The sequence below is a fragment of the Oncorhynchus kisutch genome, linkage group LG30 (assembly GCF_002021735.2).
Source record: "Oncorhynchus kisutch isolate 150728-3 linkage group LG30, Okis_V2, whole genome shotgun sequence".
NCBI lineage: Eukaryota > Metazoa > Chordata > Actinopteri > Salmoniformes > Salmonidae > Oncorhynchus > Oncorhynchus kisutch.
The window spans coordinates 31094661-31121550 of NC_034203.2; the positions used below are offsets into that span (position 1 = coordinate 31094661).

A 26890-nucleotide genomic window follows, 5' to 3' on the forward strand; every position below is an offset into this window, starting at 1 on the left:
TTGATGGTTTTTGCGACTGCACTTGAAGAAACTTTCAAAGTTCTTGAAATTTTCCGGTTCGACTGACCTTCATGTCCTAAAGTAATGATGGACTGTCGTTTCTCTTTGCTTATTTGAGCTGTTCTTGCCATAATATGGACTTGGTCTTTTACCAAATTGGGTTATCATCTGTATAGCACCCCTACACTGCACACCTATGTCCTTATATTGTGATTTTTCTGTGAAATCAGTCAGGACAGCTACTTGTAAAATTATTTCTGAAAATACAAATAAGACAATTATTTTTGTCTGCAGAATAAATTTATTCACAAAAATGAATTAAAAACAGAAAATGCATTGGTTTATGGAATTGGTACAAATAATGACATCTCTAGCCATTGCTCATAAGAAGTTATACAATTTTCTTGCTCACAATACCTATGGTTTTGCATGAGATGTGATACCTGAGATTGACATACTTGGGTGTAAATTTACAACTCTTTGTAGATTGAAACCAAGTTAAAATTGCAAGTTAGTTTAATAGGTTGAAAATAGCAACAACAAAGGAGGATATTTACAGATGGAGGGGAGGGGGGAGTCTGCGGAGGATCAGTTTTCTGAGTAGCCCTGAATATTAGTGGGACGGGGTTCTAGGCCCAGGCTGAATAATACAGGCAGTATGGAAAATATAACTATATATAAATGATACGTTTGTATACTAACCATCCAGACAAAGTCAATGACTATAACATTTACTGGCTTTTATGTCCACCTCTTTCTCTTTATTGTACTTCATATCCTCTCTCTTTTTTTTTCTCCCTTTCACTGCCCTCTTTCTCTCTCCCTCTCTTGATTCCCATGGCAACAGCTTCATCAAAACACATACTGACTGGACTGTTCTTCATCATGTCTTTCACTCCCCCCTCATCCACATCTCTCCTCCTCTCCCTCACCCCCCCACTCTGTGCCTCCTTTTTGCCTGTGCCCTCATCTTCCCCATCCTCATTCCACCCTCGTTCTGTCTCGATGACTTTGTCATGCTCTGGCTTTCCTTCCATCTTTCTCTCCTTATCTTGCTGTCCCAAAGTCCTGTGTACCTTTCCCTTTCCACTGTCTCTGTCTGTCTCTCTCCTCTCCCTCTGGTGCTGCTGTTGTCTGAGGTTCAGTGCAGTTATTCGGCAGTGATGGGGCTTGGGTGGTACCACTGGCACTGATCTTGCTTGATACACTTTAGGGGGTGTTTGTTGTTTAGACACGACCAGCACTCTCCCCACCCCTTTTTCAGACCCCACTTTACTATCCATCGCTTCGTTTTCTCCCTCATATTTTTTGTTGTTATTTATCTGGATCTCTTTCAGTTCTTCTTCTCTTTCCTCTATTGTTGGTGTCTTTAGTTGACCTTTCGTCTCTCCTTTCTTCTTCTTCTTCTCCTCATCTGTCTCCCGTTGGACCACACGTATACTATCTCCTTCTTCCTCCCAGATTACATCTCCCACTTCCATCTCTTTCTCTCCCTCTTCATATCCCTCTCCCACAACATCCTTTATAAGATCTATATCTCTTTGTCTTCTCTCTAAAACGTGCTGTGCCTCTAGATCCTGTTTCTCATTATCAATCGACATCTTTTCTACCCTCTCTTCAGCTGCCTCTTCCTCAGTCTCTCCCATGGTATCCACACCTTCCACCCTCTCTTCAGCTGCCTCTTCCTCAGTCTCTCCCATGGTATCCACACCTTCCACCCTCTCTTCAGCTGCCTCTTCCTCAGTCTCTCCCATGGTATCCACACCTTCCACCCTCTCTTCAGCTGCCTCTTCCTCAGTCTCTCCCATGGTATCCACTCCTTCAGCTGCCTCTTCCTCAGTCTCTCCCATGGTATCCACTCCTTCAGCTGCCTCTTCCTCAGTCTCTCCCATGTTATCCACTCCTTCAGCTGCCTCTTCCTCAGTCTCTCCCATGTTATCCACTCCTTCAGCTGCCTCTTCCTCAGTCTCTCCCATGGGATCCACTCCTTCAGCTGCCTCTTCCTCAGTCTCTCCCATGTTATCCACTCCTTCAGCTGCCTCTTCCTCAGTCTCTCCCATGGGATCCACTCCTTCCACCGCTTTTTTCGCCTCTTCTTTTGCACTCATCTCTTCACTTGCCTTACTCTCATCTATCTCTTTCATGATCTCTTTCTGTTGTACTCCAATCATCTCTCCATCTTCTTTGGTTTCTATCACCTCCTCTATAAATGTACTTCCCTCAGTCTCTCCTTCCCTATCCTTCCTCTCTCCACTTTCCATCATGTCATCCCTCACTACTATGCTCATCATCTCTTCATAAATGACCTCTTCCTGCTTTGTGTCCTCTTCTCCTACTTCCCTTTCATCACCTGCTATCCTGTCATCCTCTTCTTCAATCATTCCTCCTTGTTCCTTCTCCACTCCCACCCTAACCCCCACATAATTTTCTTCTGTTTTTTCCAATTCCTTTAATACCTCTCTCTCCTCTCTTTTGCCCATATCTCCCTCGCTCTCACATGCTGTTTCTTCTCCCTCTTGTTTGTCCCATCCTCCCCCGTTTCTATCATCTCTTTCCTCCATCACTTCCTCTACCTTCTTCTCCTCTCCATTTTCCTTCTCTCCCGCTCTCTCCCTCTTAGCACTTTTTTCAGGACGCTCTTTTACATCCCCAGCTGAATCTCTAGAAACCTCCTCTGATCGCTCATTGACTATGTTCTCTGGCTCTTCAGCACAGGAAACAATAAGACAGGCCGTGAGTAAATGCTCTTGTGGGTTTTCTGCCTCGACTTCGCTCACTGTATCACCATTATAACCCTCTGGAATCACACCTTCTTCAGGACATTGACTCTTCAGGACCTCTTCCTCGTCTTTGAGCTTCAGATGAACTCTAGTGGTCTGCAGTGAGGCCTCCTCACAGTCAGTTGATGCGGATGCTGAAGTGTGGCTCTTCTCAATGTCATCTGGAGTTTCCTCTTCCTCCATGATGCTGGTTTCAACCAAGTGACAACTTTCTTCTATGTCAGTGCTGCAAAGTGAAGGTGATCTATGATGACAAGTAACATTTATCAAGTACATTTATCCTGATCTGCTGTTCTTCACTTTATAAATAACCTGCCTCTGTCTGCTTACCTTTCTGTGCAAGTATTGGTCAGGGTGTCTGCCTGGTTTTTCTCCTGGCTGTCTCGATCCTGTTCTGCATCCTCCTCCTCCACCAGTTTCATCGCTTCCAAACTATTCTTTTCTTCAGCTTTGCTATACTTCAAAACCTCCACTGATTGGTGACAGCAGTCAGGGGAATCAATGTCCAAGTGCTCAGGGGGAATTCTGGCCTCAGAACTAGGAATTGGTCTGTCATCAGAGGCACCGTCCAGTGGTTGTGAGGGCACAGGGGCTGGGGACAAACTGTTCTCCAAGTCAGTCTGAGGTCCACTCCATGTCAGTCTGTTGAACACCAAACTAGAAGGTAGACTTTGACAGAACATGTCATCATCATCCTCCTCATCTTCTTTGTCGTAATCATCACCTTCTTCATCCTCCTCTTCTTCTTCTTCTTCTTCAGAGGAGGAAGACAGAGCAGGCAGGAAGGGCCGGGACATGTAAGGCAGACTCATTGACTTGTTGGCTCGCCCATACTGATCTATGCTTAGAGGCCTGTGTATGGGCGTTTGTGTCTGTATTTGTGTCTGTGCGTCTACAGGTGGCCGTGTGACAGGGTCTGGTCTGTCATGTGAGAGTCCTGGGGATCTATGCTCCACCTCGTCTTCATACTCATCATCCCCATGATGAGGCTCCACTGAGAACTCTTGGAACATCTGGGAGGAGAGAGGATGGAAAAGAGAGGTTAGGATCATAACTAAATAATTAAACACACAGACACACACAAAGAAACAGACAGACACAGACACATACACACCTGGCTGGAGACACTGCTGTCCATAAGGTCAAGGAATCCAAAAGTATCCTGAAAGTCCAGTGGACAGTCCTGGTCTTGTTCATCGTCCTCCTCCATCAGAGGAAATGGCAAATCTATGGCAACTACTTCATTTCTGACACCTGACATATCTGGGGCATCCAGGGCAGTCTGCACAGAGCCTTTCATATCTGAGGAGTAAAGGCAAATGTTACAGATTGACACAAATGTCCTATCCAAGTGAATTTCACTCCAACCGGTAACTATAAACCTACTACCATGACTACTGTACTTCCCTTATTACGCAAATTATGTTTATTTAAACACATAAATGATTAGACATACCCATGTATTCTCCCTCTTCATCCTCATCGTTGTCATGGTTTTCTGCATCCCCTTCTCCACCCTCACCCTGAACCTGACTCTCTTCAATGCTCTCTTCTGATGGCTTAGATACACAGTCCCCATTCACATCCTCTTCTCTCTCCTCTTCTCCTCTTCCCCATTTTTCTTCAACTTTATCTTCCTCTGCCTCACCTCTCCTCTCCCCTGTTACCTCTTCATCTCTTCTCTTGCCTAGGTCAGTCTTGTCCTCCCTCTTAACTTCTACTCGGATGTGCCTTTCCCCTTCCCCTCCCTCCTGCCTGTCACCCTCCCTTGCCTCCTGTCTGTCACCCTCCCTTGCCTTCTGTCTCTCCCCCTCCCTTCCCTTCCGTCTGTCACCCTCTCCACCCTCTCCTTTATCTCCACTCTCCTGTCCTCCTCTATGGTTGCCCCTGTCCGCTCCACCCCCCTGCAGCACCCCAAAGGCCAGGCCTGATGTGATGTGAAGGGGTACTGTGACCGAGAAAGGTCCGGAGATGTGGATCCCTGCCCGCCGGTCGGCTTTGCTGGAGAGTCCTGGGGATCTGGATGGGGGTTGCAGAGCCTCAGTGCTGTTGCCCCCACCACAGTGACTGTCCAGTCGACTGTATATGCCCTGTGTTCCCCCGCCCCCGCTCACTACACTCACACTAGCCCCCTGACCCCTCCGGTAGGTCACAGCATACCCGCTGCCCATATCACCACCACTACTGGATGCCCCTCCCTCCGCACCCCCCTGGGTACAGGGAGAGGGCTGAGCCAAGGGGGACATCACAGTGGAAGGGGGTCGTTGTCTGGAACCTGAGAGGTATTGTAAACATTCACATTAGTCTACACAAAACTGTCATAATTGTAAGACTATAGTACTACTGAACACAGAAAATAAATGATTACTTAGCCTTACCAGTATGCATTCATTTAATTACTATAAAAACATATTCACCAACATCTATACAATAAGATAAAGACTGGGTAAACAAGTAAGGAGATGCACCTTCATGCGGATAGGGCACAGAGCTCAGGGAATCCATGCTCTTCGCTGGCCTCAAGACAGTTCTCTCTTTTTCTACAGATGGAAGGATGATTGTCAAACTCAAAATAATCATTATTACCATTGCAAAGCCATGCATTGAATTAAAGATAACATCAGTGTGTCACTCACCTTTGGCCGAGTTCTTGTTCCTCCGTCTCGGGTCATGGAGTCTGCCTCCTAAATTGAAGATGGACTTCCACTTCCTGCCCTTAAGAGATCCCTTCCTCCTGAAGTAGAGAATGTTACTTCTGTTACTCTGGCCAGGATTTTTCTACACCACGTGACCTGGCCATGTAGGAAAAACTATATGCCCTAATACTAACCTATCTATTACCATTACGAACACTAAACCTCTTCCAACCTCAACCACTATACTGCTACTATCTTGATGATAAATTGGCATAAACTGGCCATGTTTAGTTTTTTTGGTGTGAATTTGCTTACTTGTCTGTCCCGTCTATGATGGCGTGGTAGGAACGCATGGCAGGGGGACCGTCCCCTGGACTGATGTTGCCTAACTGGAATGGAATGGCCCGGAAGAAAGGTTCCTCTGGATTGTGTATAGAGGGAGATGGGAGTGACTTCCGGCGCTCCGTAATACCTTTAATAAGGAGGTGAAGAAGAGAGGGAGGAGATATGAGTGCTGTGAGTGAGTATCTATTCTCTATGGCTGAGAAAGAGAGAGACAGGGAGAGAGAAAGAGAGAGAGGAAAAGTGATGTACCTGAATCAGGAAACAGCTGGGGCACGTGGGTGAGGATGAATTCCACCACGATAGACTGGACCCTCACCTCCATAAAGGCTGCTGTACCGTTAAACCCTGACGCCTCAATGTCCTTTGACCTGCAAACAAACTCAGAGGATTAAACAACATTGAACAATGCAAACACCCTGTTTTAACTATATCTTCACGTCTTTCTCTCTCATGTACACTACCATTCAAAACTTTGGGGTCACTTACAAATGTCCTTTTTTTCCATGAAAACATACATGAAATGAGTTGCAGGAAATATAGGAAATATAGACAAGACAATATTATAAATAATGACAAGATTATAAATTGACAAGATTATAAATAATGATTTTTAATTGAAATAATAATTGTGTACTTCAAACTTTGCTTTCGTCAAAGAATCCTCCCTTTGCAGCAATTACAGTCTTGCAGACCTTTGGCATTCTAGCTGTCAATTTGTTGAGGTAACTGAAGAGATTTCACCCCATGCTTCCTGAAGCACCTCCCACAAGTTGGATTGGCTTGATGGGCACTTCTTACGTACCATACGGTCAAGCTGCTCCTACAGCTCAAAAGGGTTGAGATCCGGTGACTGTGCTGGCCACTCCATTATAGACAGAATACCAGCTGACTGCTTCTTCCCTAAATAATTCTTGCATAGTTTGGAGCTGTGCTTTGTCCTGTTGTAGGAGGAAATTGGCTCCAATTAAGCGCCGTCCACAGGGTATGGCATGGCGTTGCAAAATGGAGTGATAGCCTTCCTTCTTCAAGATCCCTTTTACCCTGTACAAATCTCCCACTTTACCACCAACAAAGCACCCCCAGACTATCACATTGCCTCCACCATGCTTGACAGATGGCGTCAAGCACTTCTCCAGCATATTTTCATTATATCTGCATCTCACGAATGTTCTTCTTTGTGATCTGAATACCTCAAACTTAGATTTGTCTGTCCATAACACTTTTTTACAATCTTCCTCTGTCCAGTGTCTGTGTTCTTTCGCCCATCTTAATCTTTTCTTTTTATTGGCCAGTCTGAGATATGGCTTTTTCTTTGCAACTCTGCCTAGAAGGCCATCATCCCGGAGTCGCCTCTTCACTGTTGACGTGGAGACTGGTGTTTTGCTGGTACTATTTAATGAAGCTGCCAGTTGAGGACTTGTGAGGTGTCTGTTTCTCAAACTAGACACTCTAATGTACTTGTCCTCTTGCTCAGTTGTGCACCGGGGCCTCTCATTCCTCTTTCTATTCTGGTTAGAGCCAGTTTGCGCTGTTCTGTGAAGGGAGTAGTACACAGCGTTGTACCAGATCTTCAGTTTCTTGGCAATTTCTCACATGGAATAGCCTTCATTTCTCAGAACAAGAATAGACTGACGAGTTTCAGAAGAAAGGACTTTGTTTCTGGCCATTTTGCGCCTGTAATCGAACCCACAAATGCTGATGCTTCAGATACTCAACTAGCCTAAAGGTCCAGTTTTATTGCTTCTTTAATCAGAACAACAGTTTTCAGCTGTGCTAACATAATTGCAAAAGGGTTTTCTAATGATCAATTCGTCTTTAAAAATTATAAACTTGGATTAGCTAACTGGAACACAGGCATTGGAACACAGCCATTGGAACACAGGAGTGATGGTTGCTGATAATGGGCCTGTTCTCCTATGTAGATATTCCAGAAAAAATCTTCCTTTTCCAGCTACAATAGTCATTTACAACATTAACAATGTCTATACTGTATTTCTGATCAATGTTATGTTATTTTAATGGACAAAAAACATGCTTTCTTTCAAAAACAAGGACATTTCTAAGTGACCCCAAACTTTTGAACGGTAGTGTACACACAAACCCACACACCTGAGAAGGTTCGGAGCCCAAACAATGGCGAGGTTCCGGGAATGCATATTGGTGTGTGAGGAGTGAGAAGCCATCTTGACAAGGTGGCGCATCAGGAACTCCAGAGTTCTGAGAAACCAGTGGGAGGAAGAAGGGGCAGAAAGAGATGGAAGTGGGATAGTTAATTTAAAAACTGTTTAAAAACATTTGAAACTGTTTGAGAATAACTATGCATGGCTAGAAAAGCAGTGCACAGCCTGAAATATACTAGTAAGTTCAAGAGATATGGTATGAAGAAAAGCAGAATTTACCTCTAATTATAAACAGACGGTTGCAGGCCATGTAATATATGAAAACATACAGCAGTCAATTACACTTTCTATATCTATAGTGAAAGAGATAGTTAAATAGTAGAGGTTTACTTGTAATGGGGAGCGGGTAACTCTTTCAGCACATCCTTAATCTTAACCAGCCTCTCCTCCTCCAACTGAATCGCCACAGCTTCCTGATGGGTAAAGAGGTGTGAGGTTGATACAAAAAGGCATATGCCATCTTTATGCTGGGTCCCATTTAGTAGGTATGAAATGGGAGTAAATGTTTTCTAATCCGAACTTAATAAAACAAGAATTATCAATTTCAAAACGCTTTCTCCTTTTTGTTCTTACTGAACGCAACCCTGGTGTCTGTCCATGTCTCTGAATGACTATCAAGACAGGTACTCACAGCATATTTGTCATAGAGCTGGTATGTGAGGAGGGGATTGGGCAACTCTCTGAAGTAGGCCTTGCAGACAGAGCTGACACAGTGAATGTCCTGCAGGTACACATCCTTATTGAGATCCGGGGTCCCCTCACTGTCAAACTCACCCCTGTTTGGAGACAAACACAACATTTCACTGCTGTACACAGGCACACAAATGCAAGCACACAAACTCACACACCCCACTTACCTTAGTTTCTGTGTGTTGGATGACACCCCAGATAGCCTGTAGATCCCATCTACCACCCCATGCTCCTCAATGAATTCACTGCAGCTTCGCAGCACCTGGGGAACTGAGAGGGAGACAAGACCATGGTATTCAAGCTAATATTTAACATATTCTAGTCAATTGTCTGGGGAAACTTGGGACTTACTCTCCTGACAGGTAGTGGACAAGTGGTCCAACAGGTCACAGCCAAACACCTTCTCATTGTTCCCTCCTTTTCTCCGGAGTCTCCGCATCTCTTCTTTTCTCCTGCCTCAACCTCTCGCACATCCAGCCCTGTGTGTTTGTGTGTCTGATATATGTATTTTCTGTATAACTTGGTTAATGGTAACGTGACCATGAGGTGCTCATATACATTTACAATATACTGTTAATATGCAACAATGTGGTTTCTTCATTGCATTTTATTAAGTTTTATTGTTCCACTCTGTGATGTGCAATGCTATATACTGTGATATAATGAGCTGTGTTTTAAGGCATTGTGCTAGGTCATGCTGTCTTTGTGGCACTCTGCAAAGTAAGAAACCAGCTAAATCATCTTCTCAATATACGTACACCAACACAACACTTAATGTGATCATTTGTGAGCATCGCTCACAATCTACAGCATGCATCAGTCTTCACTTCCCCTTAATGTCTTCTTCACAAAATAAACAGGCCACACCCTTTACCCCAATACTCCTAGACTCCCTGTCAGTGCTGTGATTTGGGGAGACTTTAAAGTAAATAACGCCTAGTCTTCCTATGCTAATGGAACACTGACACCCCTAACCCCGGCTCTGGCTGTTCTCCGTGACCGATAAAGGCCTTCTCCTCCCTGCCTCTCGCAGCCATTGTGGCCCTCTCACTGCAGCGGAAGTCAATTGAATTGTATGTCGTTCTGACTGCAGGCCTGTCGAAGAACATGAAGCCTCTGAGCCTGACCCCACCTCTCCATCCCCCTGACCCCTACCATTCCACCCCTAACACACTGTCACTGCTACTCCTCTCAAGTTTCGGGTGACATTGAGGTAAAAACAAGAATAAAAAAGCGTAATAAAAAGTTGACTGTTCTTACCTTCACTCTGCACCGGCACAACCAAGCAGCAGCAAGCAATGACGCAAGAAACCACTAAACTTCCCCTGTCGACTTCCTGAGTCTCTTTCTCGCTCGCGTTCTCTTTCTGTATATCTCCTCCATTAGCTCTGCCTCTGTTGATTGGTAAATCAATGAGAGTAAATCATTCAAACTTCCAATCTATTTCTCTTATCTAATGATCTTTGATTCAGATTACCAGTTTTATTCAGAAACAGTGGTCAGTTTAGACAATGCAAAATGTTTCAGTATAAACAGCCCATTACACTGAAACATATTTTATTGCCTCATTTTGAGATGACATACAGTAACTCAACATTTTAAGGCAGCAGAGTAATTTCCAAACCTTAACTGAAAATCAAGTTGAATTGAGTTATTAACCTGACCTGATATGAGACTGTCCCTTGTGGCAAGACGTGACATTCCAGATAGTCAGACACTACCTAGACAATACAGACTAAATGGCTCCTACATATTATTCATCTAAAAGCACAGACTGACTCTTTCATTAAATACATTTTATTGAAAATAACATGTTTTTTTTTGACAGTTTTGTAGTACAAAATACATTGTTACCAGTTGTAAATTAGTTGTTTAAAATAAAAGTGAAGAGCCGTCAACAGTCAAACATCAAAACCAATTCACAAATCAATTATGAGGAAAAGCTTGTCAAATTGTCTCAAAACAAAGTTCCAGAAAAACTATGTAACTATGAACTATTTGTTCCATCTGGTCTGAGACAACATTAAACTTGTGTGTGGATCCCCAGGGTATGCGGGTGCCACGTATTGAGACACTGGACTCTCTCCTATGTGAGTTCTCTGATGTGACTTCATACCAGATCGCTGAGTGAAGCATTTCCCACACTGTGTGCACTTGTAGGGCTTCTCCCCACTGTGGACCACAGCATGTCTGATCAGGTTGCATTGCTTGGTGAAACTCCTGCCACACTGTTCGCAGGTGTACGGTTTCTCTCCGGTGTGACTTCGGAGGTGTTCTTTGAGCTGCCAGAAACGTGGGAAGCTCTTCCCACAGAAGGTGCAGCTGAAACGCCTCTCGGTGGTGCCGCCCGACCTCCACTGAGTCCTCATTCTCTTCACCATGTTATAACTACTGCGACTCAGGCTGTATCCAGAGAAGGTGGAGGTGGTGGCCATGTTTGACCCTGTCGTGCACTCACTCAATCTCACTGTTGCTTCTGAAGCCCTGTATTGATGCTGCCTTGGCTGGAGAGCTAAACTATTTCCTTCATTATTGGAGTTCAGCATCTCACTGCTCTGTCCCTCTGGTATCTGTTGTCTAGTCTCATCAGCCAATGTTCTGACATGTCCTTTACTGTGTTTTTCTGCACTGAACATGTTAGCATGTGGTTTTCCTATAGAAGAGTGAAGTGATGGTGCTACATCATCTGTCATAGTAGGCACAGATGACAGTCCACTATGAGATGGGTAAATTGAGATATTCTGAGAGTACTTTTCTGTGGAATGAAAGGAGAAATCTGGGTGGCCATCAGGGTCAGTGTCTCTGCCTGGATCCACAGAGGTCCACAACTGCCCATCAGACTCATCTATGACAAACTGGTCAGGTCCTGCCAGGGTTGTGGTCTGATCCAGCTCCTCCTCTTTCTCATCTTTCACCATCACAAGTTCTAGTGAGTCCTCGTCTGGCCGGTGCTGCTCTGTGCTGAACACCTCTGTAGATGGGAGCCGGGGTGTTCCTGGTTCCTCTGGACGATCAGAATTTGGGTAATGTTTTACTGAGTCCCTGGGAGATATATTGGGTTGTGTGATGAAGTCCTCATCACAGTGCCGTTGTTCAAAGGATGGTGGTTTCCCAGGCTTGGAACCAGACTCTAATGATTTGGGGAAAAACATAAAATAAACATTACAAAAGACCCTTAACAGTTGCAAAACATGACTGCTTTAGAACTGACTGTGTCCGTGCGCTACGTATACCAGAACATAAAACACCAATGTAATTTGGAACGTGCATACCACTACACAGTCTTCCATAGACAGACAGAGCAGTACCCCTTATGGTCACACCCACCCTCTCCAGTGATCCTGATCTCTTCCTGAGGGTCAGTCTTCCACACATCCTCTGCTGTCTCCTCATCTTTGATCAGTATGGGTTCAGTCTCCACTCTCTGCTCCACATCAGTAGGCTGTAACAGGGAACTGCAATTATTCCTCTGGGCACACACCATGTCTAACACTTTTCATAAAAGGTGATTTATCACACCTGGCACGGAGAGTCCTCTCTGCCTCTCCACTGTGAGCTACTCCTTTCCTTGTTCAAAACAATCTTGACAGGATATGACAATCTCTCTGTTGACATGGGGTAAAGAACTGGGAAATAATTGTATTCAGTGAAATATTAGGGTTATTCACACATTTGGGATTTTCTTCAGTTGTTCATGCAATCAAATTACTACCTTTTCTCCTATCTCGTCCTTGTGTCTTCTTCAGCTCGCTCTCCATCATTCGACACTTTCTTTTCAGTACATCAATATCTCGTTGGCTTTGGGTCATTTCCAAACGTATAACAGCACAGCTATCATCTACACGATTGTTTATTTCTGCTACAGCGGCTTTAGCTAATACCTCCATAATCGATACCAACTGCGACTGAAAATTGCAGCTGGCCATCTTGTAAAACCCAAATTACAGATTTGTATAATCTGTTTGAAGTCAATAGTCTACAATTTCCAAGCTAATGTGCAAAAACAATCCGTAGACCTTGATAAATAGCAACAATGTACGAAGTGGGAGATCCGTGCGCAATTTCAATCGCACTTCCGTTCAATTCGTGACGTAAATATTTATTACCGTAAATATGAGACTGCAACAGCCTTACAAAATTGGTAGAATTAGCACTGGCAAGGCAGGTATACTGATCAATCATATAGTGGGTGCCAGGCCCAGACGATCCTGCAGGTAAAGAAGCCAGATGTCCAGGGCTGGCATCCTTAAACTCAGTCTGCGGTTGTGAGCCCGGTCAGACTTAATGCCAAATTCTCTAAAACAATGTTGGAGGTGGCTTACGGTAGAGAAATTAACATTCAATTATCTGACAATAGCTCCGTTGGACATTCCTGCAGTCAGAATGACAATTGCATACTCCCTCAAAACTTGAGACATCTGTCACATTGTGTTATGTGACAAAACTGGACAATTTAGAGTGGCCTTTTATTATCCCCAGCACAAGGTGCACAACTGTTCTGCCTGCGGCTATGGAACCTTGACCTGTTCACCGGACGTGCTACCTGTCCCAGACCTGCTGTTTTCAACTCTCTAGAGACAGCAGGAGCCGTAGAGCTACTCTTAATGATCGGCTATGAAAAAGCCAACTGACATTTACTCCTGAGGTGCTGACTTGCTGCACCCTCGACAACTACTGTGATTATTATTATTTGACCATGCTGGTCATTTATGAACATTTGAACATCCTGGCCATGTTCTGTTATAATCTCCACCCAGCACAGCCAGAAGAGGACTGGCCACCCCTCATAGCCTGGTTCCTCTCTAGGTTTCTTCCTATGTTTTGGCCTTTCTAGGGAGTTTTTCCTAGCCACCGTGCTTCTACACCTGCATTGCTTGCTGTTTGGGGTTTTAGGCTGGGTTTCTGTACAGCACTTTGAGATATCGGCTGATGTAAGAAGGGCTATATAAATAAATTTGATTTGATGTGTAATGATCATGCTGTTTAATCAGCTTCTTGATATGCTACACCTGTCAAGTGGATGGATTAACTTGGCAAACGAGAAATGGAAACTAACAGGGATGTAAACAAATTTGTGCCCAAAATTTGAGAAAAAAAAGCTTTTTGTGCATATGGAACATTTCAGGGATCTTTTATTTCAGCTCATGAAACATGGGACTAACACTACACATTGTGCTTATATTTTTGTTCAGTATACAGTTGAAGTTGGAAGTTTACATACACTTAGGTTGGAGTTATTCAAACTCGTTTTTCAACCACTCCACACATTTCTTGTTAACAAACTATAGTTTTGGCAAGTCGTTTAGGACATCTACTTTGTGTATGACACAAGTCATTTTTCCAACAATTGTTTACATACAGATTATTTCACTTATAATTCACTGTATCACAATTCCAGTGGGTCAGAAGTTTACATACACTAAGTTGACTGTGCCTTTAAACAGCTTGGAAAATTCCAGAAAATGATGTCATGGCTTTAGAAGCTTCTGATAGGCTAATTGACATCATTTGAGTCACCTATGGATGTATTTCAAGGCCTACCTTCAAACTCAGTGCCTCTTTGCTTGACATCATGGGAAAATCATAAGAAATCAGCCAAGACCTCAGCAAAAAATGGTAGACCTCCACAAGCCTGGTTCATCCTTGGGAGCAATTTCCAAATGCCTGAAGGTACCACATTCATGTGTACAAACAATAGTACGCAAGTATAAACACCATGGGACCATGCAGCCATCATACTGCTCTGGCAGGAGACTCGTTCTGTCTCCTAGAGATGAACGTACTTTGGTGCAAAAGTGCAAATCAATCCCAGAACATCAGCAAAGGACCTTGTGAAGATGCTGGAGGAAACAGGTACAAAAGTATCTGTATCCACAGTAAAACGAGTCCTATATCGACATTACCTGAAAGGCCGCTCAGCAAGGAAGAAGCCACTGCTCCAAAACCGCCATAAAAAAGCCAGACTATGGTTTGCAACTGCACATGGGGACAAAGTTCATACCTTCTGGAGAAATATCCTCTGGTCTGATGAAACAAAAATAGAACTGTTTGGCCATAATGACCATCGTTATGTTTGGAGGAAAAAGGGGGAGGCTTGCAAGCCGAAGAAAACCATCCCAACCGTGAAGCACGGGGGTGGCAGCATCATGTTGTGGGGGTGCTTTGCTGTAGGAGGGACTGGTGCAATTCACAAAATAGATGGCATCATGAGGATGGAACATGATGTGGACTTATTGAAGCAACATCTCAAGACATCACTCAGGAAGTTAAAGCTTGGTCGCAAATGGGTCTTCCAAATGGAAAATGACCCGAGCATAATTCCAAAGTTGTGGCAAAATGGCTTAAGGACAACAGAGTCAAGGTATTGGAGTGGCCATCACAAAGCCCTGACCTCAATCCTATACACAATTTGTGGGCAGAACTGAAAAAGTGTGTGCGAGCAAGGAGGCCTACATACCTGACTCAGTTACACCAGCTGTTAGGAGGAATGGGCCAAAATTCACCCAACTTATTGTGGGAAGCTTGTGGAAGGCTACCTGAAACGTTTGACCCAAGTGAATCAATTTAAAGGCAATGCTACCATATACTATTTGAGTGTATGTAAACTTCTGACCCACTGGGAATGTGACCTAATAAATAAAAGCTGAAATAAATAATTTTCTCTGTGCTATTATTCTGACATTTCACATTCTTATAATAAAGTGGTGATCCTAACTAACCTAAAACAGGGACTTTTAACTAGGATTAAATGTCAGGAATTGTGAAAAACGTAGTTTAAATGTATTTGGCTAAGGTGTATGTAAATTCGGAATTCAACGGTATATACCTGGTATATTCTTGTCTGCATGTAGGGTAGCCCATTCATATACCTAACTAGCTACTTTTCGTCGCCCATTGACAATAGTATCTTCTTCCTGTGGGGACTTTTGTTATGCTCCCCGATGCTCGGTCTGAACGTTAACACGCATCTCTTGTGGAGCGGGTTTGGAAACATTAGAAACGTATCTTCCATATGAGCGATAAATAATTTTCCAAAAACAAAAGGACAAATTACAACACACCTTTATAGCACTACGGTTAGTGTTTCTACACGGCCATATCGCCATGTTATAGCGCTTTTTACAGAAGACAGACTGAAGACATTGGCGAGCACTTGTGCTAATTAGCCACCTATCGTGCTCCGAACTCCTGTGTGTAAACGTAACTGGGGAGGAAGTGTAGTTCGTTGGCTGGAGGAACACACAGCATATGGATCTGTATAATCTTCTACAGTAACTGGTTGTTTTTGATTTGAAAGATTAATTCTCGCTGATATTAAAGATGAGGTCCATATATTCCAAAAACCGTTTAGTAAGTGATAATTATTGATGTTCCTAAACATTAAAACACAAAGTCGGGATTGTAGTTCACAAGGAGCCAGTCATGGGCGAAGCTAACCGCTGAAAACCCTACGGAGAACTACATGTAGAGTAACTATATCTATTGATTAAAGAAATTAGTTTTATGATCTAAAAGAATTCAGATCGTAAAACGTCTTGTCTCTTTCAATAGCTTTGGCTACATGTAGGCGAAAAGACTGTAATGTAATGGCTCACATGGTTGTTAATGCATTAAAAGGCTATAGATGCATAATGCACGATGACACACTGGTGAAACGTAAAATACTAAAACACTTTCTTCAACCATTCATAAAAACGAATGGTTTATACATCATCAAATATTGTCATCTCCATTCTTACCCACACAACCTAATGAAACCGGTCTGAAGATGTGGTATGGTATTTAATCAAGGAAAAGGGATATATTTGTTTGACACATAGCTGGGGAACAAGGACGATGAAACTAGTTTCATGTCAACTTCAAATAAACTTAATTTCATTACATATTTCCAATAACTATTGTATACTACATGTGTTATAGCTAATTAACATTCAGAGGTTCTTCTCAATGTTTTTAAGGCATATACACTCCCCAACGTATTTATTTGGACAGTGAAGTAAATATTTTTCATTTGGCTCTATAATCCAGCATTTTGAATTTGAGATCAAATGTCTTATGAGGCGACATAACAGAATGTCACCCTTTACTTTGAGGGTATTTTTATACATTTGTTTTACATTTTAGAAATTAATGCACTTAATGCATCTACTCCCCCCATTTGAAGGTGTCATTAGTATTACATTTAGTCAAAAGTTTAGTATTTGGTCCCATATTCCTAGCACGCAATGACTACATCAAGCTCATGACTCTACACACTTGCTGGATGCATTTGTAGTTTGTTTTAGTTGTGTTTCAGATTATTTTGTGCCCAATAGAAATTAATGGTAAATAATGTACTGTGTCATTTTGGAGTCACTTTTATTGTAAATAAGAATAGAATATGAACACTTCTACATTCATGTGGCGGCTACCATGATTACAGATAATCATGAATGAATTTGTGAATAACAAGTGAGAAAGTGACAGATGTACAAAGATCATGCCCCCAAAACATGCTAACCTCTCACCATTAATAGTAACATGGGAGGTTAGCATTTTTTGGGGGGCATGATATTTATCTCTGTAACTTTCTCACTCATCATTATTCAAGATCAATTTATGATTATCCGTAGTCATGGTAGGGTTTAAAATGTAGAAGGGTTCAGAAACAAATTCAATACTTAATTTACAATAAAAGTGACTCCAAAATGACGCACCATAATCCAGAACACAACCAAAACTAACTGCAAATGCATCCAACAAGTTTGTAGAGTCACAAGCTTGATGTAGTCATTAGGTGCTAAGAATAAGGGGCAAAGTACTAAACTTCAGACAGATTTTTATGCACTAAGTGAAATTGTCCAAATACTTATGCCACCTTCAAATGGGGGAACTAGATACATAAAGTGCCTTAATTTCTAAATGGTAAAACAGATGTATGAAAATACCCTCAAATAAAAGGTGACATTCTGTACTGTCGCCTCATGAATTTTTTTTTATCTCAAATCCAAAATCCTGGAGTATAAAGCCAAATTAAAAGTTGTAGCTTCACTGTCCAAATAAATACATAGGGAGTGTATCAGTAGAGGTATTAGATACAAAAAGAAAGCACATCAAATAGTGGTGTAGAAGATAGCGAGTAGGGTTGATTGAGCTACATTTTCACATTGAAATTGTTTATGAAGCATAATGCAATTATGTTCCTATTTGTTCCATCTGGTCTGAGACAACATTAAACTTGTGTGTGGATCCCCAGGGTATGCGGGTGCCACATATTGAGACACTGGACTCTCTCCTATGTGAGTTCTCTGATGTGACTTCATGCTGGAGCGCTGAGTGAAGCATTTCCCACACTGTGTGCACTTGTAGGGCTTCTCTCCGCTGTGGACCACAGCATGTCTGATCAGGTTGCATTGCTTGGTGAAACTCCTGCCACACTGTTCGCAGGTGTACGGTTTCTCTCCGGTGTGACTCCGGAGGTGTTCTTTGAGCTGCCAGAAACGTGGGAAGCTCTTACCACAGAAGGTGCAGCTGAAACGCCTCTCGGTGGTGCTGCCAGAACTCCACTGAGTCCTCATTCTCTTCACCATGTTAAAACTACTGCGACTCAGGCTGTATCCTGAGAAGGTGGAGGTGGTGGCCATGTTTGACCCTGTCATGCACTCACTCAATCTCACTGTTGCTTCTGAAGCCCTGTATTGATGCTGCCTTGGCTGTAGAGCTAAACTATTTCCTTCATTACTTGAGTTCAGACTTTCACTGCTCTGTCCCTCTGGCATCTGTTGTCTAGTCTCATCAGCCAATGTCCTGACATGTCTTGTTATGTGTTTTGCTGCACTGAACATGTTAGAATGTGGTTTCCATATAGAAGAGTGAAGCGATGGCCCTACTTCATCTGTCATAGTAGGAAAAGATGGCAGCCCACTATGAGATGGGAAAATTGAGATATTCTGAGAGTACTCTTCTGTGGAATGAAAGGAGAAATCTGGGTGGCAGACAGGGTCAGTGTCTCCGCCTGGATCCACAGAGGTCCACAGCTGCCCATCAGACTCATCCATGACAAACTGGTCAGGTCCTGCCAGGGCCGTGGTCTGATCTAACTCCTCCTCTTTCTCATCCTTCACCATCACTAGGTCTAGTGAGTCGTCTTCCTCGTCTGGCCGGTGCTGCTCTGTACTGAACACCTCTGTAGATGCGAGCCGGGTTGTTCCTGGTTCCTCTGGACGATCAGAATTAGTGTAATGTTCCACTGAGTCTCTGGGAGATATATTGGGTTGTGTGATGAAGTCCTCACCACAGTGCAGTTGCTCAAAGGATGGTGGTTTCACAGGCTTGGAACCAGACTCTAATGATTTGGGGAAAAACATCAAATAAACATTACAAAAGACCCTTAACAGTTGCAAAACATGACTGCTTTAGAACTGACTGTGTCCGTGCGCTACGTATACCAGAACATAAAACACCAATGTAATTTGGAACGTGCATACCACTACACAGTCTTCCATAGACAGACAGAGCAGTACCCCTTATGGTCACACCCACCCTCTTCAGTGATCCTGATCTCTTCCTGAGCGTCAGTCTTCCACACATCCTCTGCTGTCTCCTCATCTTTGATCAGTATGGGTTCAGTCTCCACTCTCTGCTCCACATCAGTAGGCTGTAACAGGGAAAGAGGTTATTACTCAGGACACACACCATACCTAACTCTTTTCATGCTCATGAATCACACAAAAGCAGTATATTCTCCTGATAATCCAATAACATATTTGATCCAAGATGTCAGGTCTCTGTAATTGTAAAAGGTGATGTATCACACATGGGGTTGAGAGTCCCCTTCAACAGACATCTCGCTGTCTCTCCACTGTGAGCTACTCCTCTGCTTGTTCAAAACAATCTTGACTGGATATGGAGATCTCTCTGATGCCATGGGGTAAAAACCTAGAAAATAATTGTATTTGGTCAAATATTAGGGCTATTCACACATTTGGATTTTGCATATTCAATCAATTTACCATGAATAATAACACAACTACCCTTTCGTCTGCGCGTCTTCTTCAACTCGCTCTCCATAATTTGACACTTCCTTTTCAGTACATCAATATCTCGCTGGCTTTGGGTCATTTCCAAACGTATAACAGCACAGCTATCATCTACACGTTTGTTTATTTCTGCTACAGCTGCTTTAGCCAATACCTCCATAATGGATACAAACTGCTCCTGAAAATTGCAGCTGGCCATCCTGTCCAGCCCAGTATTTATTCGCCGTGACTAAGTAAATATGTTTAAATAATTTTGCTAGCCAATGAGCAATAAATGATCAGTATATTTCCAGTTCTCACGCTATGGCAAATGTTGATATTGGACCAATTCGACATTTGTAAGAGATCTATTTAGGCAAACGATGTTGATAAATGCCACCATGTCTCAAATCGGAGATGCGTGCGCAATCGTGCTTCCGTTTTCTTCTTCTTCATCACCATAATCGGTGTTAAAGCGCGGTTCGTATCCAATATGTTGCATTACCGCCCCAAATGGACTACAATATAAATATATTTTACATCCTGATACAAAATTGGAAAAGGGTAAAAAACAATTATATATAACATTTTAAAAAACACCCATCCAACTAATTCTAAAAACCCACTACCCCATTCCACTATTTTAAACCTATCTGCTCCTGCACCATGCCAGCGGCCTGGGAGGACAGGGCACCACCATTCAACACACCTTGTAAATCTTCTGAAGTCAAATCTCATATACCCAAATACTTATCTGCAGCTGCCACAACAACATCTATTTTCTGTGATTTACATTCTATTTATGCGGTTGATAACCATTGCTATGAAAGCTAAGAAGCCAACCTTACTGAAGGATATATCCCTCGTTGCCCTATCGCTCTGTGCTGGCATCAGTAGTGTTAAGTACTTAAGTAAAAATACTTTAAAGTACTACTTAAGTAGTTTTTTAGTGTATCTGTACTTTACTATTCATATTTTTGGCAACTTTTACTTTTCCATTCCTAAAGAAAATAATGTACTTTTTACTCCATACATTTTCCCTGACACCCAAAAGTACTTGTTACATTTTGACAGGAAAATGGTCCGATTCACAAACTTATCAAGAGAACATCCCTGGTCATCACTACTGCCTCTGATCTGGAGGACTCACTAAACACAAATGCTTCGTTTGTAAATTATGTGTGAGTGTTGGAGCGTGCCCTGGCTATCCGTCAATAAAAAAAACATACGAAAATTGTCCAGTCTGGATTGCTTAATATAAGGAAGTTGAAATGATTTATACTTTTACTTTTGATACTTAAGTATATTTTAGCAATTATATTTACTTTTGATATTTAAGTATATTTAAAACCAAATACTTTTACTTAAGTAGTATTTTACTGGGTGACTTTCACTTTTACTTGAGTCATTTTCTATTAAGGCATCTTTACATTTACTCTAGTATGAAAATTGAATAATTTTCCACCACTGGCTGGCATAGATCTACTATTCTCAGGGATCCTCTCAGGATCCTTCTCCCTTGACCCATCCTCCTCTACTTACTTCACTGCCTCCGCATGACACCTAATACACTACTCTGACTCTAGCTACCCCAGAAATCACTCCTTTCAAGAAACATATCTTCACCCAAGTTATTTGACACGGAGCGCCTGCTCCCTGTGCTCAGAAGAAACACAAACAAATATCACAAGTCCACTACAGGTTACCTTCACGGATTCAACTGCAACTCCTTTCCCACCCACCCTGAAACCACAAATGGATCCGCCCAAAGGGCATCCACACATTCTCAAAAAATGTTACTTCTACTGGACCAGATTCTTTTTTATTTCCATCGATGCCAGGCTCGGGTTTCGAGCTTTTCACCACACTTTCCACCTCACTTAACTAGCCCTCATTCACTTACACTTTACCTCCAGAACTCTGTCTGGTGCACAGCTCACTCCATTCATCTTTTTCTTCTTTTTCTTCTGTGGATTTTATATGGTGGTTGGCAAAAAACTTTAAGGCGCATTACTACCACCAAATGGACTGGAGTGTGAAATAGAGACAGGGGTCTAAATCAGGGCAAGCCAATCCTGGAGAGCTACCATCCTGTAGGTTTTCACTCCAACCCTAATCTAGTGCACCCGATTCTAATAATTAGCAGGTTGATAAACTGAATCAAATCAGTTACAACTGGGATTAGAGTGAAAACCTACAGGGAAAAAAACTCAACACCATTAATCATTAAATCTAAGACAAATGTCTCCCTTTCCCTCCCATATTGCTGGCACTGAAATTGAACGTGTTCCGCTGTATCCATCTCCTGCTGACAGTGATCACACCTCCCAGTCTGAAGTTTTCTTACCAGTTATAATGTACTGTTGAGCCTTGTGTGTCCCATTCTCATCCTTGTGATTACACTTTCCTCCCTTCTCTCTCGACCTAAGGACCTCCTTGCCTCCACCTTTTCCTGGATCTTATACAGGTCTTCCCTTTCCATCCCTGTTCCACAACTCTTGCATTTTGTTATTAACCAGTGTTCCTATCAACCACTTGGCATCTGCTCCCACATGAGCTGGTTCCCAGTGGAACATCACAACTACCCCATCTGTCTCACACCACACAAGCACTGAAAAATCTCATACAATACATCTAGTCTGCTCCGAGACACAAATGCATTTAAGCTTATCAGTGCTGCACAGGAGTCAGAGCAGATTACTACCCCGTCTGGCCTCACCTCCTCCACTCACTCTGCAGCCAATAGTATGGCCAGCAACTTCATTGTGTAAACAGATAAATTATCAGTTGCTCTTTTTGTCACTGCCACCTTAAACTCAGGAACACTAAAACCTGTCCTCCCTGTTTTATGGTGCTCAGATCCATCTGTGAATATATTCAAGACAGCATAGTACTGTGTTCTTAAATGTTCACTTATAATATTTACTGGATCTACTCCTTTCTCATCAGCTCTTACCCTCTTAAGAAACCCTAGGCATATCATTGGTTGAGGGAGCAACCAGGGAGGGATAGCAGGAAGAACCACTGAGGGGCTCTCTCTCGCAATGCCATTACCCATCCACCCCAAACTTGTATTCAGATTTTGATCATGCTCCCAGCCCTCTAGGAGCACCTTTTTTGTAGGATGTGTAACCCTAAGTTCTTGTAGATTTACCCAATATGTCAAGGCTAGTTGTTGTCTTAACTTTAAGGGCATGTCTCCCCACTCTACCTGCAGAGCTGCCACCGGGGAGGTCCTGATTGCTACACAACATATTCTTAGAGCTTGAGCCTGGATTACATCGAGCTTTTTCAAAGATGTCTGAGCTTCTGATCCATATGCTACAGTTCCATTGTCCAGGGATGAACTTGACAGCGCATTTCACCGAGTGTACAAAACATTAGGAACACCTTCCTAATATTGAGTTACACCCCCTTTTGTCCTCAGAACAGCTTCAATTCGTTGGGGCATGTACTCTATAAGGTGTTGAAAGCGTTCCACAGGGATGCTGGCCCATGTTGACTCTAATGCTTCTCACAGTTGTGTCAAGTTGGCTGGATGTCCTTTGGGTGGTGGACCATTATTGATACACAATGGAAACTGTTGAGCGTGAAAAACCCAGCAGCGTTGCAGATCTTGACACAATAAAACCGGTTGGCCTCGACTTCGATGATGTCATCTATAAAATAGCCTCCAACACTCTACTCAACAAACTGGATGCAGTCTATCACAGTGCCATCCGTTTTGTCACCAAAGCCCCATACACTACCCACCATTGCGACCTGTACGCTCTCGTTGGTTCAAATCAAATCAAAATCAAATCAAATTTATTTATATAGCCCTTCGTACATCAGCTGATATCTCAAAGTGCTGTACAGAAACCCAGCCTAAAACCCCAAACAGCAGGCAATGCAGGTGTAGAAGCACGGTGGCTAGGAAAAACTCCCTAGAAAGGCCAAAACCTAGGAAGAAACCTAGAGAGGAACCAGGCTAGGTTGGTTGGCCCTCGCTTCATACTCGTCGCCAAACCCACTGGCTACAGGTTATCTACAAGTCTCTGCTAGGTATAGCCCCGCCTTATCTCAACTCACTGGTCACCATAGCAGCACCCACTCGTAGCACGCGCTCCAGCAGGTATATCTCACTGGTCACCCCCAAAGCCAATTCCCCCTTTGGTCGTATTTCCTTCCAGTTCTCTGTTGCCCATGACTGGAACGAATTGCAAAAATCTCTGAAGCTGGAGACTCACATCTCCCTCACTAGCTTTAAGCACCAGCTGGTCAGAGCAGCTTACAGATCACTGCACCTGTACATAGCCCATCTGTAAACAGCCTATCTATCTACCTCATCCCCATACTGGTATTTATTTTGCTCCTTTGCACCCCAGTATCTCTACCTGCACATTCATCCTCTGCCGATCTACCATTCCAGTGTTTAATTGCTATATTGTAATTACTTCGCCACCATGGCCTATTTATTTCCTTAACTTACCTCATTTGCACTCACTGTATATAGACTTTTTGTTTTCTTTTGTTCTACTGTATTATTGACTGTATGTTTTGTTTATTCCATGTGTAACTCTGTGTTGTATGTGTCCAATTGCTACGCTTTATCTTGGCCAGGTCGCAGTTGCAAATGAGAACTTGTTCTCAACTAGCCTACCTGGTTAAATAAAGCTGAAATAAATCAATCAAATAAAAAATCAAATAAAAATGTATGGGGAATATTTCAACCTCTCTTCCCCAGCACCCCGTCATCCGCAAACAATGACCTCCTAATATCTGGTCTAAAACTGGGAGAATACATCGTCAATCATAATGGAGAACAAAAGACTAATGACAGTTCTCTGGGGTGGTACCATTATCTACCTCATAACTTTCAGACATAGAAATCCCCACCCTCACTTGTACTGATCGCCCAAAAAGAAAATCCTTTATCCAGTTAAAAACCCTTCCTCCAACCCCCATGATATCCAGTTTGATAAGTAAGCCTTCCTTCCACATCATAGGCCTTCTCTACATCAAAGAAAACCGCTCCCACCACTTCCTTATTTGCCTGTGCCTTCTGTATGACTGACTCTAGGCACAGTAAAGGATCCATCATTCCCCTTCCTTTCCTGAACCCACTTTGATCTGGTGACATTAGGCCTCTGCTCTCCAGGAAGAACATCAGCCTTTCCGTTATCAAATCAATCAAATTTTATCAAATGCTCCTAATACAACAGGTATTACCTTACCATGAAATGCTTACTTACAAGCCCTTAACCAACAATGCAGTTAAAGAAAGAGTTAAGAAAATATTTACTAAATAAACTAAAGTAAAAATAGTACAATAAAAATAAAAAGTAACACAAAAATAACAGTAACGAGGCTATATACAGGGGGTACCGGTACCTAGTCAAAGTGTGGGGGTAAGGTTAGTCAAGTTATTTTGTACATGTAGGTAGGGGTAAATTGACTATGCATAGATAAAAAATAAATAGATGCATAGATAAAAAATAGCTACCCTCTGTAGCGCCTTATGGTCAGATGCCGAGCAGTTGCTATACCAGGCGGTGATGCAACCGGTCAGGATGATCTCTATGGTGCAGCTGTAGAACCTTTTGAGGATCTGGAGACCCATGCCAAATCTTTTCAGTCTCCTGATGGGAAAAGATGTTGTCGTGCCCTCTTCGTGACTGTCTTGGTGTGTTTGGACCATGATAGTTTGTTGGTGATGTGGACACCAAGGAACTTGAAACTCTCGACCCGCTCCACGACAGCCCCGGCAATGTTAATGGGGGCCTGTTCGACCCGTCTTTTCCTGTAGTTCATGATCAGCTCCTTTGTCTTGCTCACATTGAGGGAGAGGTTGTTGTCCTGGCAGTGTGGTGCCAGGACAACAACCTCTCCCTCAATGTCTCTGACCTCCTCACTATAGGCTGTCTAATCGTTGTCGGTTATCAGGCTTACCACTGTTGTGTCGTCAACAAACTTAATGATGGTGTTGGAGTTGTGTTTGGCCACTCCGTCGTGGGTGAACAGGGAGTACAGGAGGGGACAAAGCACACACCCTTGAGGGACCCCAGTGTTGAGGTTCAGCATGGCAGATGTGTTGTTGCCTACCTTTACCACCTGGGGGCGGGCCCGTAAGAAAGTCCAGGATCCAGTTGCAGAGGGAGGTGTTTAGTCCTAGAGTCCTTAGCTTTGTGATGAGCTTTGAGGGCACTATGGTGTTGAACAGTGAGCTAGTAGTCAATGAACAGCATCCTCACATAGGTGTTTATTTTGTCCAGGTGGGAAAGGGTAGTGTGGAGTGTGATTGAGATTGCATCGTCTGTAGATCTGTTGGGGCGGCATGCAAATTGGAGTGGGTCTAGGATATCCAGGATGATGGTGTTGATGTGAGTCATGAACAGCCTTTCAAAGCACTTCATGGCTACTGACATGAGTGCTACGGTGTGGTAATCACTTAGGCAGGTTACCTTTGCTTCCTTGGTCACAGCCTGCTTGAAACATGTAGGTATTAGACTCGGCCAGGGACAGGTTGAAAATAACAGTGAAGACACTTGCCAGTTGGTCCGCGCATGCTTGGGTACCCGTCCTAGTAATCTGTCTGGCCCTGTGGCTTTGTGAATGTTGACCTGCTAAATGTCTTGCTTTTTATTTATTTTTTACCTTTTATTTTACTAGGCAAGTCAGTTAAGAACAAATTCTTATTTTCAATGACGGCCTAGGAACAGTGGGTTAACTGCCTGTTCAAGGGCAGAACGACAGATTTTGTACCTTGTCAGCTCGGGGATTTGAACTTGCAACCTTTCGGTTACTAGTCCAATGCTCTAACCACTAGGCTACACTGCTTACATCGGCTATGGAGAGCGTGATCACATAGTCGTCCGGAACAGATGGTGCTCTCATGTGTCGTGACTTTGGCTATGCCGGATTAATTGAGAAGACATGCTTTTCTATAAAATAATTTATCCGTAATTAATATCACCTGATTGAGCTAATCATGTAAATGTAGTTAACTAGAGAGTCGGGCACCACAAAATAATATTTACAGAGCTGTTATCTTCCGAATAAACTCTTAAAGAACTAGTAATATTTTACATCAATAGCAGTCAATATCAATCGTCATCTTACTTCAGTCTCATAATCTGAAAGTTGTAAATTCTTGGTTATCTGCAAGAACCCTGGCTAACAAGTTGAATCAGCAATACAAAATTGGGTTTAATGATTTATTTACTAAATACCTAACTAATCACACAGAATTCACATACACACAATTAATCATAACTTGATTA

At 42.9% G+C, this 26890-nt stretch overlaps 3 protein-coding genes across 9 annotated transcripts; all 3 read right to left on the reverse strand.

Moving 5' to 3' along the window:
- Nucleotides 1-278: 278 nt before the first annotated feature.
- On the reverse strand, nucleotides 279-10005 carry LOC109874735 (uncharacterized). Of its 5 annotated transcripts, none has more exons than XM_031810617.1 (15): nucleotides 9892-10005; nucleotides 8983-9344; nucleotides 8799-8901; nucleotides 8573-8717; nucleotides 8272-8354; nucleotides 7871-7978; nucleotides 6011-6129; nucleotides 5732-5888; nucleotides 5417-5514; nucleotides 5249-5320; nucleotides 4237-5055; nucleotides 3895-4082; nucleotides 3111-3793; nucleotides 1734-3024; nucleotides 279-1625 (listed from the first exon to the last, which is right to left on the reverse strand). In XM_031810617.1, exons 2-15 carry the CDS (start codon nucleotides 9068-9070, stop codon nucleotides 762-764), a joined length of 4818 nt encoding a protein of 1605 aa, XP_031666477.1. In that variant the 5' UTR covers nucleotides 9071-9344; nucleotides 9892-10005; the 3' UTR covers nucleotides 279-761. The 5 variants fall into 5 exon arrangements, with proteins under 5 accessions (XP_031666477.1, XP_031666475.1, XP_031666476.1 ...); XM_031810615.1 differs by having other exon boundaries at nucleotides 1680-3024; XM_031810616.1 differs by having other exon boundaries at nucleotides 279-1987; nucleotides 2072-3024; nucleotides 9892-10004.
- Nucleotides 10006-10109: 104 nt separating this feature from the next.
- On the reverse strand, nucleotides 10110-12962 carry LOC116358637 (zinc finger and SCAN domain-containing protein 2-like). Of its 2 annotated transcripts, none has more exons than XM_031810624.1 (4): nucleotides 12344-12962; nucleotides 12151-12236; nucleotides 11959-12073; nucleotides 10110-11761 (listed from the first exon to the last, which is right to left on the reverse strand). In XM_031810624.1, the coding sequence occupies exons 1-4, from the start codon at nucleotides 12555-12557 to the stop codon at nucleotides 10626-10628; spliced, it is 1551 nt and encodes a 516-aa protein (XP_031666484.1). In that variant the 5' UTR covers nucleotides 12558-12962; the 3' UTR covers nucleotides 10110-10625. The 2 variants fall into 2 exon arrangements, with proteins under 2 accessions (XP_031666484.1, XP_031666483.1); XM_031810623.1 differs by having other exon boundaries at nucleotides 10155-11761; nucleotides 12151-12257.
- Nucleotides 12963-16394: 3432 nt separating this feature from the next.
- On the reverse strand, nucleotides 16395-20088 carry LOC109874820 (zinc finger protein 333-like). Of its 2 annotated transcripts, XM_031810620.1 has the most exons (4): nucleotides 19644-20088; nucleotides 19427-19548; nucleotides 19153-19267; nucleotides 16395-18955 (listed from the first exon to the last, which is right to left on the reverse strand). In XM_031810620.1, exons 1-4 carry the CDS (start codon nucleotides 19846-19848, stop codon nucleotides 17814-17816), a joined length of 1584 nt encoding a protein of 527 aa, XP_031666480.1. In that variant the 5' UTR covers nucleotides 19849-20088; the 3' UTR covers nucleotides 16395-17813. The 2 variants fall into 2 exon arrangements, with proteins under 2 accessions (XP_031666480.1, XP_031666482.1); XM_031810622.1 differs by having other exon boundaries at nucleotides 19153-19548; nucleotides 19644-20087.
- Between the last annotated feature and the right edge of the window lie 6802 nt (nucleotides 20089-26890).

What these genes read in the sequence shown, in the direction of transcription:
- LOC109874735 (XM_031810613.1), bottom strand. Translation starts at nt 9,070, where the DNA reads ATGCGGAGACTCCGGAGAAAAGGAGGGAACAATGAGAAGGTGTTTGGC. An exon ending in GTCCACTACCTGTCAGGAGA is followed by an intron (nt 8,902 to 8,982) that starts GTAAGTCCCAAG and finishes TCTCCCTCTCAG; the next exon opens with TTCCCCAGGTGCTGCGAAGC. An exon ending in ACAGCAGTGTCTCCAGCCAG is followed by an intron (nt 3,794 to 3,894) that starts GTGTGTATGTGT and finishes CTCTCCTCCCAG; the next exon opens with ATGTTCCAAGAGTTCTCAGT.
- LOC116358637 (XM_031810623.1), bottom strand. Translation starts at nt 12,557, where the DNA reads ATGGCCAGCTGCAATTTTCAGTCGCAGTTGGTATCGATTATGGAGGTA. An exon ending in AGGACGAGATAGGAGAAAAG is followed by an intron (nt 12,258 to 12,343) that starts GTAGTAATTTGA and finishes ATTATTTCCCAG; the next exon opens with TTCTTTACCCCATGTCAACA. An exon ending in GAGAGGACTCTCCGTGCCAG is followed by an intron (nt 12,074 to 12,150) that starts GTGTGATAAATC and finishes TCCCTGTTACAG; the next exon opens with CCTACTGATGTGGAGCAGAG.
- LOC109874820 (XM_031810620.1), bottom strand. Translation starts at nt 19,848, where the DNA reads ATGGCCAGCTGCAATTTTCAGGAGCAGTTTGTATCCATTATGGAGGTA. An exon ending in GAAGACGCGCAGACGAAAGG is followed by an intron (nt 19,549 to 19,643) that starts GTAGTTGTGTTA and finishes ATTATTTTCTAG; the next exon opens with GTTTTTACCCCATGGCATCA. An exon ending in GATCAGGATCACTGAAGAGG is followed by an intron (nt 18,956 to 19,152) that starts GTGGGTGTGACC and finishes CCAAATCATTAG; the next exon opens with AGTCTGGTTCCAAGCCTGTG.